General features: G+C 37.3%; 1 protein-coding gene across 1 annotated transcript; it reads left to right on the top strand.

Moving 5' to 3' along the window:
* Window positions 1–4,830: 4,830 nt before the first annotated feature.
* On the top strand, window positions 4,831–18,425 carry LOC132624776 (uncharacterized). Its single transcript, XM_060339501.1, has 2 exons — window positions 4,831–5,006; window positions 18,260–18,425. Exons 1-2 carry the CDS (start codon window positions 4,831–4,833, stop codon window positions 18,423–18,425), a joined length of 342 nt encoding a protein of 113 aa, XP_060195484.1.
* The last annotated feature ends 19 nt before the right edge of the window (window positions 18,426–18,444 follow it).

Below are 18,444 nucleotides of genomic sequence, written 5' to 3'. Positions count from 1 at the left end.
CATGACTCAGAGTTAAAATCCCTTTCCTCAATCTTTCTTAAACAAAATTAGTCTACATTAGTTCATATCAACATTCTATACTAGAGGTGAGCATTTTCAGTTCCAAACTCCACCATCAGCATTTGTGTTGCTCTGAAATGGGAACAACCAAGGACCCATTCTTTACCAACTTATATTAATCTAGATTCATCTAAGAATTCCGATCAATGAGACAAAATATTGGAGTATGGAAAAGGAGAAAACACTTCAGAACAGCCACATCATCTCTTCTTTTAAAACAACCCAAACCAACATGAACATATTTGATTGGAGTATAATTCATCCAGTTACCAGGTAAGCATACTAAACAGACCCACATAAACCTTTTAAATGAATAAAGACTAGGCTAACTGACGCATAATCATGCTTAACCGAATGAAATAATCATATAGGACCTGCTAGATTTAGCCAATTTAGGCACACCAAGCAGATTTACATTATTAAATAAGGTAGGAGGGCTTTGCTCATCTGACTATTGTCACACCCCTTTTTAACCGGGTTAAATCAGGAGTATGACGTATTGGTGATTCCTGTTTGTTTGTTTTAAGGAGTCGCCACCTAATTAATTTAACGGTGAATTAGGACACCTAGAGGTTAACTAAGGTAAAGTTAAAAACTAAACCTCCGTTAATAGTCTGCTTAACCAATGTGATTCTGAGTAAGGGCGCTATATTATCCTAAAGGGAAGGGGTTAGGCATCCTTTAGAATCCGTTAACTTACGGTTATCCGACCAAACTTAGGTTAATTAATTAAGGCTAAAGATGCAAATATAATAATTAAAGTTAAAGAAACTAGCTTATAAATACTGCTGAAATTTTAAGGAAAAATATAAACTGTTGCTTGAGATAAGATTTAGAGAAAATATAATAATTTACATAAAGGAAGATTTTAAACGTCATTTCGAATAAAACTTATAAAATTGCTAAAAAAGGTTTAAATAATAATGCTTCTTAAAATAAGATTTGCATAGAATATATAAATAGAAGAAGACGCGGGCTTGTACAGTATTTTAATAAATATTTAACAAACCAAACGGCGAGATATTAATAATTCTTTTCTGTGATTTTAAGAGCATAAACAAATATAAAATAGCTAATGTGAATCTTAAGTAAACTTATATTATATCAATATGGTGATGTAGAAATGCTTAGACTCATTTTTTGTTTAGAAGAAAATTATGACGAAAAAGGGCATAAATTTCCCTCCTTTTCATTAACTTTATTAATTAGGTTCAGCTAAAATGATGTGCGATTGATTCCAAAATTGAAGAGTTATTTACAAACATAATACTTAATTTTTATATTTTTTACATACTAATGACGTTTTGAAGGTTTAGATAAGAAGAACATAATTTCTTTCATTTAAATATATATAATCTTTTTTTTTTTTTTTTTTTTTTTTGTAAATCGATCTTTAAATAAAATAAATATTAGACATTATAAATGGTTTTAACGTAAAAAGAAAAAAAAAGAAAGAATAAAATTTATAGAATTGTTTATTTGTCTTCCTTGAGCTAATTACCCATTGCTAGAACTAACCCACTAATTTACTAGAGTTCATCTAAGTTAAGAAAGCAAAAAAAAGTAAAGGGAGTTAGTCAAATAATACAAATCAAATACATAGAGTAAAATAAGATAAAGAGGATGGGAATTAAATGGATCAGCCCATTTTAGGGACTGCTGCTGCGGTTTTTCGTTTGGGCTTTGGCCCAGAATTTTATTTGCCGTGGACGGGGCTGATGCGAGGGAGATTCCGTTGGGCTTTTAGCCCAACACCGGATGCAAAAAGGAGACAAGTCCCTCGGACTCGTATGCGATGGTCATGCATAAAAATGGAAAGAAAAGGATCAGTATATAATCGATGAATGAGGTCAAACATGTAGAATATAAACTCAAACACATTAGCAGATCGTGTATATTCTATGTATATTTGAAGTATAACTCGTGTATACATAGGTATACGATCTCACTGCCTTAACAACATTAAAGCATTTATAACGTACTGAGGCACATAATCTGCCCATCAATGGCAGTGGACGTAACCAGAAAAATTATACAATATGCTAAGGCAAATAACACCAACACAGCAATAGCAGTGAATATTGTAAGAAAACTGCCCGTATGCTAAAGCAAACAGCATTAGAGTATTTATACATACTAAGGTAACATCTGCCCAGCACTAACAGTCACCCGATCTGCAGATTTTGGGATGATTCATGGTATACTAAACATCTACTGAATTTAGGAGGGACATTTATGGCATTCAGACACATTTCAGTTCATATCTTTATATTAACAAGCAAGACACCAGTGGTTATAGTAAAAATCATCTCTTCCTGTAGCTTATAATACTAAAGCAATAACATAACATCGTCGCCTCTCAGTTCACATTATTCAATCAGTTTCTCATTTATCATGAACATATAAAGAGGAAGACAAAGTATTGAGGCAGAGTCATAACACAGATAGGCAGAATACCAGGCCTCAAAGTCATTTTGAAACAAGTAATATATGATAATGTTACGACTATTGCAAACGCAGACATACATTATACATGATGGACTCATAGAACACTTTTCTGGTAAGGGGACAGGCAGGTGGAAGTTCAAGGGGCTAGTTCATATATATTGAATAATCTTAACATTTACTTGTATATTTTCAGCAAATAAAAAGAAGAATGCCCTATCTAGTTAAAAATAATTGTCATAATTACCTCTTTTCTTAAGATCATTACATGTACCCAAATTAAAACAAATAAAACAGATGCAAGATCACAAGGTTGTCAGGATCATCAAGAGACAACTACTGCAGTTAGTCAATAGAATAGGTGGTTTAAGGAGTCCTAGATTTTATGACATAACTTGGTAAAGGGAATGGATGCAAAGAGATATAAGTAGGCTATGAACTATAAGGAAACATACATAGAGATGGAGGGGGTGCTTATGATGAGAGGCAGGATAGCAGGGAAGGGAGATATGTCAACATCAACATATAGGAGATTAATTCAGAACAGTGTAGTACAATGCAAATGGTGACATGCGCAGAGGTCATAAACCAGGGTGAAGCTAATATGGTGTTCCAATAGGATAGACTAGTCAATGAATGATGCTAAGGGTAGTATGACCTACAAATGTATGGTTGAGATGCAATATATGATCCTGGATCCTAGAGTCCAACTAAGGGCTGATCTGGAGATTAACAACAGCAATGCAGATTCTTGCCAAGAAACAGCTACAAAACTATGTTGAAAACAAAGTAACACTTTTAAAACTATCATCAGTTTGAAATCTCAGCAGTGGCTTCAAAACCATTTTAAAGTTACACCATATGCTAATATCTAGACTAAGTATAGATTACAACAGCAACCAAACTAAGAATGGAAACAAAAGAAACAGGCTAATGTTTAATTTGGACTAATATACACTCCATCAAGCTGACAGAACTGAACTTATGCTAAGGCCAAATGTTTATCCAAACTCTTATAGAACAATCAGAGATCTTAATGTATGAACTCATACCCAGGGAATTCAAACAATACAAAACCAAAAAAACTGGCATTTCTAGTGCAGACAGATGAGACTCAGAACATAGACTTTTAAGGACTTAGTCTGATATGTTGGAACTCATTCATTTTTTATTACAACATATTCTAATCAAATAAGGAAGGCCATTGTCATATTCTCAGTGAGGTTACCATGACACAACTGCAAACAAAAGTTCAAATCGAACCAAACAACTACAGAGGCACAAAAGGCCAATATGCTTATGCCAAACTGATATGAAAGAGACACTAAACTGAATGACATTCGCATTTTTTATTGAACTACTAAAACATCTGAGTAAACATATGCAATTGCACCGATAGGACTTCTGCTAAACTAGTATGGGGGATAATAATAAACCTAAATTAATTGTTATTATCATGGCCAGGTGAACCACAGGTTTATCTGATGCATGACTAGTCAAAGTTGGACATGTATGGCATAGCTAAGTAACTACAGACCTGGACTAATATGTGAACAAACATTATTGAGCATACAAAATATACTTAAACTGCTATAAGTTGGATGCATATGGTTGATCAAAACAAAAACATAAATGAACCATCGCGGAACAAACACATACACATCGTTAGCAAACCACAAACTGATATACAGAACTAATCTTACGAAGAACAAATGAGCAATGTGAACCTAACAAAATACATGATTAATCCAAATCGATACCTAACATAGAACTGAACAACTACAGAACTAGACACAGGATTAAACTAAGCTCAAACACACGTAATACAACTAAAACCCAACATAAACAGGAACTTAATCATCAACGATCAAACGAACCATGTAAGCAGTTTAAGCATTCAAACATTTTGCTAAAAAAATCACTAATGGAAGGGGTATTACCTTCTTCGGGTGCAGCGAAGTGAGGCGAAGGTCTCGAATCTACCTCGAACACTACTAAATCAGAGGTTGCGATGCTTGAATTCCCAGCCACGAACAAGACAGACGAAAAACGGGGAAACAAATATTCTAATATTTTGGCACTCGATTTTTGAATTATTTAAACCACTACAAATTCGATGTTTTGGAAACTTTAGGGTGACTCAGAACTCTTATTTCAGAAGGGTTTCAGATGATCCTAGAATTGTTTCAGAACTTTAATTTTTTAGGGGTTTTCTTGCGATTTGAAAGCTTCAATTCTTGGTGGAATTTTCTGAATCAAAAAAATCCTCCAGTTTCTTTGGGGCATTCCCCGACCAAAAAATCCTCCCCTCTAGTGACTTGAAAAATGAATACTTATAGGGGATTGTTAGGGTTTTTCCGTGAAGAAGAGAGAGAGGAGCGTGGACAAAAGGGAGTGGAGCGCAGAGGCATGGGAAACAAAGGAAGGTGGAAGGGGCAGAAGCGGCAGAGGCAACGTGGGGGAGACGATGACGATGAAAGAGAGAAGTGGGGAACGACAAGGTGAAGTGGAGGACAGAGGTAATCGTGGAGGCGTGATGGAGGTAGTGGAGGTGTCAGAGGTATGGGTGTGAGGGTGAAGTGGGGCGGTGGAATCGAAGAGAAGGGGAGGCGGAGAAGACGATGGAGTGCGGCGGAGGAGGGAAAGAGGCGATGGGGAGAGAGAGAAGAAAAGAAGAGATGAGAGTGAGAGGAAGAGGCGGCGATGATGAAAAGAAAAGAGGAGAGGGAACCCTACCCGTTTTCATTTAATTAAGAAACGGGTCGGGTCCATTTTTGGACTGGGTTAATTCTTTTTAGACCGGGTATTAAGAGAATAGGCTAATAAATTAAAACACGAATTATTCTAAAAATTGAGATAAGGGGTGTGGACTAGTCCAAAAAAATATTAGAGATTAATCGGACTTTGATTTGGGGTCCGGTAAGTCAAATCACGGACTGAGTGCAAGAAATAGTTTGACTTCTAAATTTGAATAAGAGACCCATTTTAATTAATGAACATACCGAGGGTGACAAAATATTACTTAATACCAAAAAATATGTGATTACTAGACTCGGGTAATAAAATCATATGGTGTTATAATAGCCGTGTAATAATATATGTTACTTTTCTTTGAAAATCCGCACTAAATAAATACTATTATTTATTTATGCAAAGATAAATGCGTAAGCTGGTAAAATGCCGAAATGATAAGAATTGTGAATTATAATAATATTAATAAATAATAATAATAATAATAATAATAATAATAATGATAATAATAATAATAATAATAATAATAATTATAATAGAATAATAAAATGTCGGTATTGATAAGAGGCTAATAATTATAGTAACCAGAATGTATTTTTTTTTATTTTTTTTTTCAAAATATTAGAAGCTTAAAAATAGGTATTTTGGCAGAGAGACGGGACAAAACTGGGTGTCAACAACTTGTCCCTCTTTGCCCGGTAATGATGAAAAGAGTTGTCGGGCAAAGACGTTGACTCAATAGCCTATTTTGTCCCGGCTAAAGGAAATCTGAGAGGATTATGACCGAACTCCGGTCTCTGAGTTGCCTACATATCTCGGGCTGCACGAGAATCAGGTCGAGTGTAGTTCTGGGATACTTACGACACTTGAACCCCGATTGGCGCGAAGCTTGCAAAATATTGTCCCAGTGTTGAATTATGATAACACTGAGTATTATGATAGAAACTTGAGAATTCTGAAAATTGAATTGCTGAAATGCAAGAGAATACTTGTAATTAGAGACGAGTGTTCGAGGTAGATCTTTGACCCGTGTCGGAAGTCTGATTATCCTTCCCGACAAATTGCCCCAGTTCGCTGCCGAAGAAAAAGTTCCACGATTTGATGTGTGATGCCAACTTTGATATTGTTAAAAGCCATCAGCTAAAAACAAGTGTTAGCAATAAAGAAATATATGTAAATAAGGCAGGGTTGGAGAAGTTACACTTGCAACCCCTGCTTCGAAAGTTGAATCCACATTCGGAGGTGGATGCCGGAACTGAAATATAAGATTCCCGCATTCGGAGGTGGGTGCCTGAACTTGAATATAAAATACCCGCATTCGGAGGTGGGTGCCTGAACTGAAATATAAGATACCCGCATTCGGAGGTGGGTGCCTGAACTTGAAATATAAGATACCCGCATTCGGAGGTGGGTACCTGAACTGAAATATAAGATACCCGCATTCGGAGGTGGGTGCCTGAACTTGAAATATAAGATACCCGCATTCGGAGGTGGGTGCCTGAACTTGAAATATAAGATACCCGCATTCGGAGGTGGGTGCCTGAACTGAAATATAAGATACCCGCATTCGGAGGTGGGTGCCTGAACTTGAAATATAAGATACCCGCATTCGGAGGTGGGTGCCTGAACTGAAATATAAGATACCCGCATTCGGAGGTGGGTGCCTGAACTTGAAATATAAGATACCCGCATTCGGAGGTGGGTGCCTGAACTGAAATATAAGATACCCGCATTCGGAGGTGGGTGCCTGAACTTGAAATATAAGATACCCGCATTCGGAGGTGGGTGCCTGAACTGAACATTGAAATACCCGCATTCTAAGGTGGGTGCCTGGATTGAAATTGACATACCCGCATTCTAAGGTGGGTGCCTAATTTGAACATTGAAATACCCGCATTCTAAGGTGGGTGCCTGAATTGAACATTGAAATACCCGCATTCTAAGGTGGGTGCCTGGATTGAAATTGACATACCCGCATTCTAAGGTGGGTGCCTGGATTGAAATTGACATACCCGCATTCTAAGGTGGGTGCCTAATTTGAACATTGAAATACCCGCATTCTAAGGTGGGTGCCTGAATTGAACATTGAAATACCCGCATTCTAAGGTGGGTGCCTGAATTGAAAATTGACATACCCGCATTCTAAGGTGGGTGCCTAAATTAAATTTTGAAATACCCGCATTCTAAGGTGGGTGCCTAAATTAAAAATCGAAATACCCGCATTCTAAGGTGGGCGCCTAAATTAAAAATCGAAATACCCGCATTCTAAGGTGGGCGCCTATATTGAAAATTGACATACCCGCATTCTAAGGTGGGCGCCTAATCATGTCCACTTCCTATGGCGCAAAAATGTAAATCCATGCCCATTTTTCACGGTACAAATATAAATCCACGTCGACTTTCACGCCTGTATTATACGGTGCAAAACAAACCTATATCTACTTTCACATCCGTATTATACGGCGCAAAATAAATCCACTTTACTTTCGAAAACGTAAATCTGTATCCACTTTCTACAATTGTAGGTATATTTTCCGTAATATAATTCTATTTTCACTTCCATGCTCGCATCCACAATGTAAATGTAAATCCACGTCCACTTTAGAAATAGTATTGTAAAAAGATATCCACATCTTAATCCCTGTCCCGTTGTGACGGAAATTAAATCTATAATTAACCCCACAATTTGATATACGATGCAATATTTAGATCTTGCTATCTTATTAAAATACCTCATTTTAAAAGAATTTGATAATGATTTGAATATGTATGAAATGATGTCGAAATTGAGGAATTGTAACCGATAACAGGTGATCAAGGTCAGTGTCCATGATTATATGTATTCGATCCATCGATGAATGTCACGAGCTAAAACAATTGTTAGTGATAAGAATAAATAGTTGGGTCTGAAAGAATTATACTTACAGCCCTTGGTTGAGAAGATGAACTTGTGTCCACTGTTGCAATTAAAATTTCGTGATGAGTGGAACGACGTCCGCCGTTCGGCATAAGCTACCTTTGCATCCACGTTGAAGAATATTTGCATTTTGAAGAAAGTTAACTTTTGATTACGCCCATAATTTAACATATGCACCATGTTCATGTTAATTGGACCTGTCTCAACAAAGAAAAATTGTGAGTTTAAAAGAAAATTGGTTGACTTGTGCATATCGGGGAACTTGGCCCTTGAATTGACTTTTGTCTCGGTCGCGTCCACGTTCTTCGATGTCTCACCACATATCTTGCTTTGCCGGGGAGTTTCAGTTATAAAAAAATGTATTTTGAAAATAAAAGTAATGAGATTTGGATGACTTTGAAAGGAAATACTTAGTGGCTCTAATATGTAACATGATTAAGAAGACTCGATTTTTGAATTTACTCACATTTTAGAAATATGGATGGACTTTTGTTTAAAACCACTTTTATGCTACTTCTAAAAATTTGTCCCAGTTTCAGTCTTAGAGATGCTTGATTCTGGACAATTGAAAAATAAGAACTTATAATGAAAGTTTTCGAAAGTGATTTGACCGACTTCGAAATTTGTCCCAGTTTCAAGTCCTGGAAACGCTTGGTTCTAAACGATCGAAAAGTGAGAAAATTGTAATGAAAATTTTTTTGAAAGTGATTTGACCGATTTCAAAAATTTATCCCAGTTTCAAGATACTAAGACACATGAATTTAAGCGGTGGGAAGACCAAGTCTTGTATAAAAATCCTTATGTATTTTATAGGAACCAAAATGTTTGGACAAACTGAAGATAAAAATTTTAAGATAGAAGGGCCGAACCCGCCTCGGGTTGCCTACGTATCCCAAAGGAATCAGGCCAGACGTAGTTCGTGATGAACATAAAGATTTTTGAGTTTGTTTTGTTTTTTTTTAATAAAGGGGCCGAACCCTATGTGGGTTGCCTACGTATCCAAAAGGAAATCAGGCCATGCGTAGTTCCACTCATACAACAAAAACACTGAAATATTTTGAAAAAGTGGCCGAACCCGATGTGGGCTGCCTACGTATCCAACAGGAAGTCAGGCCAAACGTAGTTCGTTCAAACAAAATGACAGAATCTTAATTTAAAAAGGCCGTAACAAAACATAGAGGCAACATGACAAAAGGAACTAAATGTTCTAGTTGATACCTCCGGCCTACTACAAAAGGAAATTTAAACTGAAAATACTGAAACTCCCGACGAACCGGGGCTAAGATAGAAGTTCAATTTTGCAACTCAGGTCCTGGCTCAGCAGCCTATAAAGTCAATATTTCAGCAAAGTCTTTGATTATCGCAGCATGATCATTTTCATCTTCCACGAACAGGTTCTTGACTCCCTCCACGATATCATCATAGGCAACTTCAACAATCAGATCTGAAGGTTTTGAGAAAGTTTGATCAATGGTAGGAATAGGTTTTGGCAATGCAATCTCCTTCCTTTTATTCTTTCGTGCTTTCTTCACTTCTTCCTCAGTTGGCTCATATCCCAAACCGAATGTAAATTGTTGCGTAGGGAGAACGACTGGCTCAACCCGCCCATTTAGTGTTTTCCCTAGCCCAAATCCAGGTTGGTACCCATTTCTCACCATTTCTTTTGCAACCATAATTGCGGCACATGATCTTTTGAACTCTTGAGTTTGACATACTTCACTCTCCTTAGTGACATTCACAACCTCCCAAGCGTGGTAAGCTGCTCCGTCGAACCCTCCTTCTGCCTCGACGAATGGGGTGGATTGCTCTAGATAGAAAGACGTATCTCCTTCTCCGTGTATACATATTTGTTGCTGATCCCACTCGAATTTGACAGTTTGGTGCAAAGTAGATGGTACGGCCCCAGCCAAATGGATCCACGGTCTACCTAACAGCATGTTGTATGTCGTGGAAATATCAAGTACTTGAAAATCCATAATGAATTCAACAGGGCCAATCAACACTTTCAACTCTATTTCCCCAATAGGGCGCCTTTGAGCCCTATCAAATGCTCGAATATTCATATCACTGGTCTTGAGCTCACTAACATTATATCCGATCTTCTTCAGACTTGCTAATGGACAGATGTTGAGTCCAGAACCCCCATCAATCAATACTTTAGCCACAAACATATTACGACACTTGACAGTTATATAGAGTGCTTTGTTATGCATACATCCTTCTGGCGGCAGTTCTTCATTATCGAAGCTGATTCGATGGCTGTCAAGCACGCGCTCAATCATCCCAGCTAACGCCTCACTAGTTGTTTCGCTTGGAACATACGCTTCAGTCAAGATCTTCAACAATGCATTCCTGTGCATATCTGAACTCAAAAGCAAAGAGAGAATAGGAATTTGAGCATTGGTCTTTTTCAACTGATCCACAACTGAGTACTCACTAGCCTTGATCTTCCTCAAAAATTCTTCTGCTTCGGTTTCAGTCACGACCCTTTTGGGAGGTACATTGGCTTCCTTAACTTGCCCCAATCTAACTAGCTCTTCTGGAGAATAGCATCTTCCAGACCTTGTCATTCCTGATGTCTTAACCTTGTCAGTGATCGTGTCCTTTCCTCGACATTCCATCACAGTTTGTTGATAATTCCATGGTACGGCTTTTGTATCGAGCACTGGTAACTGATTTGGTGCTTGAACTACTTCCACAGGCGTTGATGAAGCTCCTAATATCTCGACAGGCACACAACCCCTTATCACTACAGCCGGAGAAGCAACGGCTACAAAATCATGATCCTCCACACGATCCACAGGCACTATAAATTCGGCTGGGTCGTCAACATTTTCATCTATTCCAATCATATTTATCGTGGCCCCATCATGGGTCGGGAGTGGATTGTTAACCACATTTGGTGTTGGTGGTTTGACCGTGATCTGTTTTGCTTCAATAAGATCCTCAACCTTATGCTTCAATGCGTAACAACGATCAGTGGAATGGCCTTTTACCCCCGAATGATATGCACATGTTTTAGTGGGATCAAAGCTTCTGGGTAATGGATCTGGAATTCTACCTTCCACAGGATATACTAAGCCTGAAGCTTGCAGCCTTTCAAAAACAACGCTCAGTGGCTCTCCTAATGGTGTGAAATTGCGAAACGGTTTATTTGGGCGAGGTGCAGATGCATTGTTTGGATGATGAGTTTGTGATGGTGGAGCTGGATATGTTGGTGGTCGTGGAGCTCGATATGCTGGTTGTGTGTTGTAAACAGGGTAGGATATTTGTGGTGATTGAGGTTGGTAAGATGACAAAGCTTGGTCGTAGGGATGTGGAGAATATTGGAAATATTGTGAGTGGTGAGCGTTAGGCTGGTATCGCGGGGATCGTTGATGGTGGTACGAGGTGTTTCCCAAGGCCATCACCGATGCTGCTTCTTTCTCTTTTTTCTTTCCATTTCCGAGAGTACCAGTTTGTATAGCCCTACTGGTAGACTGCAAAGCTGCTAGACTTGTTATTCTCCCTGTCTTAATGCCATCTTCGATCATGTCCCCAGCTTTGATCACTTCTGCAAAAGTTTTTCCACTCATTGTCACCAAACGTTCATAGTATTCCGGTTCTAGTGCTTGAATGAAGAAAGTAACCATTTCTGTCTCCTCCATGGGTGGGTGTACCCTAGATGCTTCTTCCCTCCACCGTATAGCATATTCTCGAAATGATTCGGTGAACTTCTTCTTCAACTTTGTAATTGAGATTCTGTCAGGAGCGATCTCAACATGAAACTTGTAGTGATCCACAAAAGCATTTGCCAAATCATCCCAAGTACGCCATTTGGTTGTATCTTGCTTAGAATACCACTCCAAGGCTTTTCCACTCAAACTCTGATTGAATAGTTTGACTCTTATCCCTTCATTCTTCCCCACACCAATCAACTTTTCACAATAGACCTTCAAATGGAAGAAAGGGTTCCCCGATCCATCAAACTTCTCAAATTTTGGAATCTTGTAACCTGGTGGCAATTCTACCTCAGGAAATGCACATAATTCTTCATATCTCACGCTTTGGTTACTACCAAGTCCACGCAAACTTCTCATGGCATCTTCCAAACTTTTGAGCTTTCTATTTATCATTTCATCATTAACTGACCGTGCCTCATTTTCAACTTCGACATAATGATCAACATCTGTGCGACATTGTCCTTGAATCTGTGTCATGGGTGGAGCTGTGGTATAAGTATACACCGGCGGAACTTGATGTGTGTCATGTGCTGGCGGTATGAATTGAGCTTTTGAAGAGGTGGTTGTAAATAAAAAGGGAGCATTTTGAGTGAGGTGTTCGGAACGAACTGGCTGAGAAGTGGTGAAATAATTTGCTTGGTTAAATTCGTCCAAATTTGGGAATGGATGTGGCACAGGCAAAGTTTGACGAACTCCCTGGGACGGAGTCATATGTGGCGGTGTTTGAGAAAATGACCGGTTGTGAAGTGCCATATGACTTAGTTCGGCAACTCGTCGCTCCAGACGAGCAATGGTCTCCAAATGTGTTTCTGATTCTTTGGAGGATGTGGGATCACTCGTGATCGGTAAACTAAGAGATGGCTCAGATGAAGTGGTTGCATTGATCGAACTTTGCTCCATTTTAGAACGAGTCTTTTTAGTTAACCAGGCGATTAGTGATGAGTCAGAGTCTGATTTCTTGGCTCTAGACCGTGTGAAATATGGATGCTCCGCCAGTTCCCCTTTAGCACAAGTCAACCTTTTATTTTGAAAATAAATTTTAAAAAGAAAAAAGATAAAACAAGAAAAAGAAAAAAGAAAATGAGTCAGTATACGGTAAGGACATATTATTGCATATAAACACATTATTGCACATAATACATCGCGTTTTATAATGCAAGGGACCTCTTTATGCCAGAGGTAGGCCTAACGAATATTTGAAGGACAAACATGTCTTTTATGTATTATTCCACAACTCCTCCTAAAAGTAATTTGCAAGAATAAAAATTATTACATGCCAATAATACATCTCAAAATCAACCTAAGATATCTAATACTTCAACTTCACTAATTTCCTTTGGTTGTCTTCAACCTCCGGCATTAATTAATGCTCCACGGCAACCTGCAACAAAATGTCAGTTTCCTTGAAATATTTATCTATAGAGTATTAGGTCCACATATTCCACATATTTGTCCTTCAAATAATGCACATAGATAGTGAGTAGTGTCACTTAGAGTCATAGACTCATTTGGACATTTGGTAAGGTTGACTAATGAACTTAATACACCAAGGGTATTAAGCTTCCTAGGTTTAAAATGATGCATGTCCTTACAAGGTTTTGGTTTTCGCTCTACCTGGGTAGACTAAGAATGGTTTTCCTATGACACAAGGCTCCCCCAAGCGGACAACTTGGAAGTGGAAAGTCCGTGGCCGTCGACTGCACCGCCGATCGACTAAATCCACAAGACCAATCCAACTAAAGGGAAATTTAGTAGTGCACGGGCGCAAACTGCGAAGCCGTTTTAAGTGTGTGAATATGTGTGAGTTTTCCAGGAGTGGAAGAAATATGAGCGGAATGCCAATTTAAGGAAAGCAGTAATATACATATTACATAGAAAATGCACATAAGCAATGGAACAATAAAAAAAACTTAAAAGCACAGAAAGCAACAATATAGGCAAGATAAAGCAGAACAAACAAAGCATCCAACAAATTATTTAATAACCTAAGTTGTTATGGTTAAAAGCCTACCGATCCCCAGCAGAGTCGCCAAGCTGTCACACCCCTTTTTAACCGGGTTAAATCAGGAGTATGACGTATTGGTGATTCCTGTTTGTTTGTTTTAAGGAGTCGCCACCTAATTAATTTAACGGTGAATTAGGACACCTAGAGGTTAACTAAGGTAAAGTTAAAAACTAAACCTCCGTTAATAGTCTGCTTAACCAATGTGATTCTGAGTAAGGGCGCTATATTATCCTAAAGGGAAGGGGTTAGGCATCCTTTAGAATCCGTTAACTTACGGTTATCCGACCAAACTTAGGTTAATTAATTAAGGCTAAAGATGCAAATATAATAATTAAAGTTAAAGAAACTAGCTTATAAATACTGCTGAAATTTTAAGGAAAAATATAAACTGTTGCTTGAGATAAGATTTAGAGAAAATATAATAATTTACATAAAGGAAGATTTTAAACGTCATTTCGAATAAAACTTATAAAATTGCTAAAAAAGGTTTAAATAATAATGCTTCTTAAAATAAGATTTGCATAGAATATATAAATAGAAGAAGACGCGGGCTTGTACAGTATTTTAATAAATATTTAACAAACCAAACGGCGAGATATTAATAATTCTTTTCTGTGATTTTAAGAGCATAAACAAATATAAAATAGCTAATGTGAATCTTAAGTAAACTTATATTATATCAATATGGTGATGTAGAAATGCTTAGACTCATTTTTTGTTTAGAAGAAAATTATGACGAAAAAGGGCATAAATTTCCCTCCTTTTCATTAACTTTATTAATTAGGTTCAGCTAAAATGATGTGCGATTGATTCCAAAATTGAAGAGTTATTTACAAACATAATACTTAATTTTTATATTTTTTACATACTAATGACGTTTTGAAGGTTTAGATAAGAAGAACATAATTTCTTTCATTTAAATATATATAATCTTTTTTTTTTTTTTTTTTTTTTTTGTAAATCGATCTTTAAATAAAATAAATATTAGACATTATAAATGGTTTTAACGTAAAAAGAAAAAAAAAGAAAGAATAAAATTTATAGAATTGTTTATTTGTCTTCCTTGAGCTAATTACCCATTGCTAGAACTAACCCACTAATTTACTAGAGTTCATCTAAGTTAAGAAAGCAAAAAAAAGTAAAGGGAGTTAGTCAAATAATACAAATCAAATACATAGAGTAAAATAAGATAAAGAGGATGGGAATTAAATGGATCAGCCCATTTTAGGGACTGCTGCTGCGGTTTTTCGTTTGGGCTTTGGCCCAGAATTTTATTTGCCGTGGACGGGGCTGATGCGAGGGAGATTCCGTTGGGCTTTTAGCCCAACACCGGATGCAAAAAGGAGACAAGTCCCTCGGACTCGTATGCGATGGTCATGCATAAAAATGGAAAGAAAAGGATCAGTATATAATCGATGAATGAGGTCAAACATGTAGAATATAAACTCAAACACATTAGCAGATCGTGTATATTCTATGTATATTTGAAGTATAACTCGTGTATACATAGGTATACGATCTCACTGCCTTAACAACATTAAAGCATTTATAACGTACTGAGGCACATAATCTGCCCATCAATGGCAGTGGACGTAACCAGAAAAATTATACAATATGCTAAGGCAAATAACACCAACACAGCAATAGCAGTGAATATTGTAAGAAAACTGCCCGTATGCTAAAGCAAACAGCATTAGAGTATTTATACATACTAAGGTAACATCTGCCCAGCACTAACAGTCACCCGATCTGCAGATTTTGGGATGATTCATGGTATACTAAACATCTACTGAATTTAGGAGGGACATTTATGGCATTCAGACACATTTCAGTTCATATCTTTATATTAACAAGCAAGACACCAGTGGTTATAGTAAAAATCATCTCTTCCTGTAGCTTATAATACTAAAGCAATAACATAACATCGTCGCCTCTCAGTTCACATTATTCAATCAGTTTCTCATTTATCATGAACATATAAAGAGGAAGACAAAGTATTGAGGCAGAGTCATAACACAGATAGGCAGAATACCAGGCCTCAAAGTCATTTTGAAACAAGTAATATATGATAATGTTACGACTATTGCAAACGCAGACATACATTATACATGATGGACTCATAGAACACTTTTCTGGTAAGGGGACAGGCAGGTGGAAGTTCAAGGGGCTAGTTCATATATATTGAATAATCTTAACATTTACTTGTATATTTTCAGCAAATAAAAAGAAGAATGCCCTATCTAGTTAAAAATAATTGTCATAATTACCTCTTTTCTTAAGATCATTACATGTACCCAAATTAAAACAAATAAAACAGATGCAAGATCACAAGGTTGTCAGGATCATCAAGAGACAACTACTGCAGTTAGTCAATAGAATAGGTGGTTTAAGGAGTCCTAGATTTTATGACATAACTTGGTAAAGGGAATGGATGCAAAGAGATATAAGTAGGCTATGAACTATAAGGAAACATACACAGAGATGGAGGGGGTGCTTATGATGAGAGGCAGGATAGCAGGGAAGGGAGATATGTCAACATCAACATATAGGAGATTAATTCAGAACAGTGTAGTACAATGCAAATGGTGACATGCGCAGAGGTCATAAACCAGGGTGAAGCTAATATGGTGTTCCAATAGGATAGACTAGTCAATGAATGATGCTAAGGGTAGTATGACCTACAAATGTATGGTTGAGATGCAATATATGATCCTGGATCCTAGAGTCCAACTAAGGGCTGATCTGGAGATTAACAACAGCAATGCAGATTCTTGCCAAGAAACAGCTACAAAACTATGTTGAAAACAAAGTAACACTTTTAAAACTATCATCAGTTTGAAATCTCAGCAGTGGCTTCAAAACCATTTTAAAGTTACACCATATGCTAATATCTAGACTAAGTATAGATTACAACAGCAACCAAACTAAGAATGGAAACAAAAGAAACAGGCTAATGTTTAATTTGGACTAATATACACTCCATCAAGCTGACAGAACTGAACTTATGCTAAGGCCAAATGTTTATCCAAACTCTTATAGAACAATCAGAGATCTTAATGTATGAACTCATACCCAGGGAATTCAAACAATACAAAACCAAAAAAACTGGCATTTCTAGTGCAGACAGATGAGACTCAGAACATAGACTTTTAAGGACTTAGTCTGATATGTTGGAACTCATTCATTTTTTATTACAACATATTCTAATCAAATAAGGAAGGCCATTGTCATATTCTCAGTGAGGTTACCATGACACAACTGCAAACAAAAGTTCAAATCGAACCAAACAACTACAGAGGCACAAAAGGCCAATATGCTTATGCCAAACTGATATGAAAGAGACACTAAACTGAATGACATTCGCATTTTTTATTGAACTACTAAAACATCTGAGTAAACATATGCAATTGCACCGATAGGACTTCTGCTAAACTAGTATGGGGGATAATAATAAACCTAAATTAATTGTTATTATCATGGCCAGGTGAACCACAGGTTTATCTGATGCATGACTAGTCAAAGTTGGACATGTATGGCATAGCTAAGTAACTACAGACCTGGACTAATATGTGAACAAACATTATTGAGCATACAAAATATACTTAAACTGCTATAAGTTGGATGCATATGGTTGATCAAAACAAAAACATAAATGAACCATCGCGGAACAAACACATACACATCGTTAGCAAACCACAAACTGATATACAGAACTAATCTTACGAAGAACAAATGAGCAATGTGAACCTAACAAAATACATGATTAATCCAAATCGATACCTAACATAGAACTGAACAACTACAGAACTAGACACAGGATTAAACTAAGCTCAAACACACGTAATACAACTAAAACCCAACATAAACAGGAACTTAATCATCAACGATCAAACGAACCATGTAAGCAGTTTAAGCATTCAAACATTTTGCTAAAAAAATCACTAATGGAAGGGGTATTACCTTCTTCGGGTGCAGCGAAGTGAGGCGAAGGTCTCGAATCTACCTCGAACACTACTAAATCAGAGGTTGCGATGCTTGAATTCCCAGCCACGAACAAGACAGACGAAAAACGGGGAAACAAATATTCTAATATTTTGGCACTCGATTTTTGAATTATTTAAACCACTACAAATTCGATGTTTTGGAAACTTTAGGGTGACTCAGAACTCTTATTTCAGAAGGGTTTCAGATGATCCTAGAATTGTTTCAGAACTTTAATTTTTTAGGGGTTTTCTTGCGATTTGAAAGCTTCAATTCTTGGTGGAATTTTCTGAATCAAAAAAATCCTCCAGTTTCTTTGGGGCATTCCCCGACCAAAAAATCCTCCCCTCTAGTGACTTGAAAAATGAATACTTATAGGGGATTGTTAGGGTTTTTCCGTGAAGAAGAGAGAGAGGAGCGTGGACAAAAGGGAGTGGAGCGCAGAGGCATGGGAAACAAAGGAAGGTGGAAGGGGCAGAAGCGGCAGAGGCAACGTGGGGGAGACGATGACGATGAAAGAGAGAAGTGGGGAACGACAAGGTGAAGTGGAGGACAGAGGTAAT

The sequence above is a fragment of the Lycium barbarum genome, chromosome 12 (assembly GCF_019175385.1).
Source record: "Lycium barbarum isolate Lr01 chromosome 12, ASM1917538v2, whole genome shotgun sequence".
Taxonomy (NCBI): domain Eukaryota; kingdom Viridiplantae; phylum Streptophyta; class Magnoliopsida; order Solanales; family Solanaceae; genus Lycium; species Lycium barbarum.
The sequence above is the reverse complement of the archived record's forward strand: the minus strand, read 5'-3'. Positions and strand labels throughout refer to the sequence as shown.